Here is a 4,106-nt window from a genome sequence, read left to right as displayed (position 1 = left end):
CCCCCATACACACCACACACACCCTTCACACATACCACACACACCACACCCACACACCACACCCCCCACCACACATCCACACACACACCCCACGCACATACCACACACACACACCACACACACACCACACAAACCCATACACACACCCTCCACACACCACACACACACACCCCACACGCACTCCCCCCACACCATCCCCCCCCCACACCACACAGGCACACACACATACACACCACACACGCACCCCCACACACACCCCACACACCCCACACACACCCCACATACACACCATATGCATACCCCCGCACACCCTCTCTCACACACACAGGGCAGCTGTGCACATCCCACATGTGTTGATACGGGAGGGAGGATGTGGGTCTCACCTGTAGACCTATACCTAGACCACCACAGGCCTAATGCTTGCCCAGGAATTTATCATGCAGCATTCGTTTGCTGAATTACACACTTCTGAGAGGGTTTTCCTCAGTCACATTTTCACGTTCAGCAGCAGGGAGCTTGGTGTGATGAGACTGTTAGTGCGATACAAATGAGGAAAGTAAGGTCTGAGGTGGCAACAGGACTTACTGAGGCCGACACGGCCAGTGGCAGAGCCTAATTCCAGCCGCTCTACTCTGGCTGACGTTGCCCCTGTCATCTGCCCTGCTAGCCAGTAAGCTCTGTGGGAGCAGGGACAACATGCTCCTGGTTTCTGCACAAGTGCTTGGACCAGGGAGGCAGGAGGCTCCATTACCAAGAGCTGGACCAAGGTTCAAATGTCAGCTCCCCTGATTACCGGCTGTGTGACCTTTGACAAATTAACCTCTCCGAGTCTCAGTTTTCGCATCTGTGAAGGGGGATAATTGCACTTGTAAATGATATTGTTATGGGAATTGTAGAATGTGCCTAATAAATGTTGGATGAACTGGGGTAGGTCTTATACATGTGTTGGCCCAGTACTTGCTGATGCACATTAAACGGAGTCCCTTTCTCTTAGCACATGGTAGACACAATAAATGTAGAAGAAAGAATAAAGAGCTGAAAACATAAGTCATATCTGCCATACACCATTAGCACAGATTAAATTCCCAAATACACTCGGCTGTTCCTGAGATCACTTGGGTGCCATCCTCCTCCGCTGATCTCCTCCTGGACTGCCATCTTCCTCCTTCCACTGCAGAACCTTTCCAGAACACTTTCATATCTCCCAGAGAAGTTCCCCTCGTAACTCTACTTCCTCAAAGTTTTCTTGGCAATTCTCATATACATTTTCTTCTATATGAACATTTACAACCATTTTTTCCATTAAGATCTGACTGGGACCCTGGTTGGACGTGTGCTCCCCTTGCATATTCATTCGGGAGGGTGGCCATGTATGGAATTTGGCTGTGAAACAAGGCTGGTGTCCAAGTGGAGTCCAGCTTGTTTCTATCCGTCTCACAGCCCACACAGCAGGCAGGGCTTTCGGGATGCCCCGAGAACTCCAGTGCCATGCACACCTTTGTCCCAGAAGCGTCTAAATCATGAAACAAGCATGGGTCGGGTGGTCTGGGTTCCCCAGGCAGGGGCTGCCTAGAAAAGAGGTGCCCTGTGCTGGTCCCAGGAGCCTTCCCTCCATCCTGCTGCCTGGGTCCCTCCACATGCGCTGCTCCTTTGCTGGTCTCCTCTGGCTGAGTCCTTGGCTCTGTCCTTTACTCCTCCTCAGCACTGGCTGTTCTGGGAGCTGACCAGGGCTCCAGTATACTTGGACTCATGCTTAAACCTCTCGCCTCCTCTGCCCACTCAGACTTGGGCTTCTCTCAAACTCTTACCTTTTCTCCATCCACTCCCTGCCCTCCCAGACAGGGCAACCTGCAAAGCTGTACCCACATAAAGGCGCAGCCGTACCCAGAGCCGAAATAAAGACCGACTTAGCTCCTCTGGGCACCCCTGTAGGACATGGGCAGCCTCCCCTAAGTAGGAATGGTTAGAATTTGGCATCAAAAGATCTAAGTTTGGGTCCTGGCCACTTCTTAATGAGGAGATCCTGGGCAAGTCCTTTACTTGCTCTCACTCCATTTCTTTCATTTGTGAAATGGAGCTGATAACTTTCTGGTGAGGTGGTTCTGAACCAACTACAGGCCGGCACCATGCCGGGCATGAGGATTTAACCACAGATGAGACAGACTCACCCCCAGCCGTCATTACACACACGAAGGCATTGCGAGGAATTCCCATTTCCCAGCTCTCAGTTTGCTATCGGCTCTCGGCCTCAGTTCTGGCTGAAGCAGACACGGAGTCTGGTTCTGGCAAGTGGCTTAACCCCAACACTCGGTTTCCTCATCTGTGAAGGGAGCTTCTTAATCCCCAAGGAAGCCGTCAGTGTCAGCTGGGGATAAACACCCTCTTGCCATCACCCCTCTGTCTCTAGGCTGTTCTGCCAGGAGCAGGTCCTGCCCTGGACTGTGGAATCTGGGGCTCAGAAGCTGCCAGGTGCCCACCTCCTGCCCTCCTTGCACTGCCTGCCTCTGCCTTTCCCTCACTATGCCTGGCCCTAGCAGGCTGGCTCTACATGGTCACATGTGTGACTCCCCTGGCTTTTGGAGGTGCAGACCTTTGTCCCTTCCGCTTGGTGTACCCTGGGGTGCAGGTAGAAGAGAGAGAGAGACCCTGGGGTGCCCCACCACCCCCACCCTGGAACAGCAGGCTTCATAGGCAGGAGCCAAGTATGGACACTCTACAGACTGCAGAGGGCTGTGCAGACTGGAGGTGACAGCAGTTGGGGTTAGGCATCACCCTGGGCACTGCTCGCTCAATAAGGAGCTTTTGTTGAAAACTGGCATTTTTCTTTCCATTTTTTTTTTTTTTTCTTTTTCCATCTCCCATCCTCATAGTATCTCCAATGCTTGGAGTCTTGGAGTTTTCAAACTCAGAGACTCTAGAAGTCTCCTGACAACTCCCTCGCTTTACACTGCTCTGGGAGGGTGAGTGACCCACCCAAGGCCACACAGCCAGGTTAGGCAAAGACGGGTCTGGAGCCCGGGCCCCTGACTCCCAGTTCTGCTGAGGGTCCCGTTCTTTCTGCACTGGTTCAGGTGGGGAGAGAGGGCAGGCTGGACCTGTGTAGTTTGTTTCCCCAAGTGTCGCACCATCCTCCTCACCCTGCCAGCTTCAGCCAACCTGAGCAGTTGACTCCTCACCCAGGGCTCTGCCCTTGCCCTGTGGCCACCTTCCTGCCCCAAACCTTCCCAGCCCTTTTCATCCTTCCCACCAACCCCCATACAGCGGGACCCAGTGGGGAAGGGAGCCGGGTGTCCCTCTGAGCCCCTCCAGGCAGGACTCACCGTGGCCAGGACGCTGCTGGCGGCTGCTGCTGTCACTGCTGCCAGCATCCAGGGCAGGAACCACCTCATGCCTGGACGTCAGTGGCACAGGCATCGACCGAGCAGCCCAGAGGATCCGACCACCTCTCGGGGGAGCTGGGCCCAGACTGTCCGGCCCATCAGGAGCAGCAGATATGCCTCTTCCGCAGCCCTTGGGGGGTTTTATTAAAGCAAGATCTGACGTCAGGGTGAAGGACAAACCCTGCATTTTCCTCTGAAAAAACTTTTCCTGCCTCTCTTTTTTTTTTTTTTCTTTCTTCCCTCTGTCCCCACCTCCAGCCTGAAGTTGGCCAGCCTCCCCAGCTCTGACAGTTCTTAAAGGGAAAGTTACAAGGCTATGACTTCACACTAGGGCGTGAAATTCTCACAGAGGAGCTGGGGTCATCCTGCCTAGGTCTTCCACGACCACAGGGAGCGGGAGCGTGGGAGGGTGCAGGATGGCGGCAGAGACGCTGTTACTCCAGGCAGGCGGGTGTGTGGGCTTTGAGGGGCTCCCAGTGGAAAATCAACTCCCTGTCATTTCTTTAGGCTGCTCCTACTTCTGGTTTTCTTTTTTCTTTTCTTTTCTTTTTTTTTTTTTTTTTTTTTTGAGACAGTCTTGCTCTGTCGGCCAGGCTGGAGTGCAGTGGTGGGATCTCTGCTCACTGCAAACCTCTGTCTCCCATGCTCAAGCAATTCTCCTGCCTCAGCTTCCCGAGTAGCTGAGATTACAGGCATGTGCCACCACGCCCAGCTAATTTTTGTATT

At 53.6% G+C, this 4,106-nt stretch overlaps 1 protein-coding gene across 2 annotated transcripts in view; it reads right to left on the bottom strand.

The window, feature by feature from the left end:
- The window catches only part of WISP1 (WNT1 inducible signaling pathway protein 1), a 40,025-nt gene extending 36,448 nt beyond the window's left edge, over window positions 1-3,577 (bottom strand). For both annotated transcript variants that reach the window (XM_025395284.1, XM_025395285.1), the window contains exon 1: window positions 3,321-3,577. In XM_025395284.1, coding sequence (XP_025251069.1) covers window positions 3,321-3,389 — 69 coding nt within the window. In that variant the 5' untranslated portion in view covers window positions 3,390-3,577. The remainder of the gene's footprint in view (window positions 1-3,320) is intronic.
- Between the last annotated feature and the right edge of the window lie 529 nt (window positions 3,578-4,106).

Source organism: Theropithecus gelada, chromosome 8 (genome assembly GCF_003255815.1).
Source record: "Theropithecus gelada isolate Dixy chromosome 8, Tgel_1.0, whole genome shotgun sequence".
NCBI classification, from domain to species: Eukaryota; Metazoa; Chordata; class Mammalia; order Primates; family Cercopithecidae; genus Theropithecus; species Theropithecus gelada.
The sequence above is the reverse complement of the archived record's forward strand: the minus strand, read 5'-3'. Positions and strand labels throughout refer to the sequence as shown.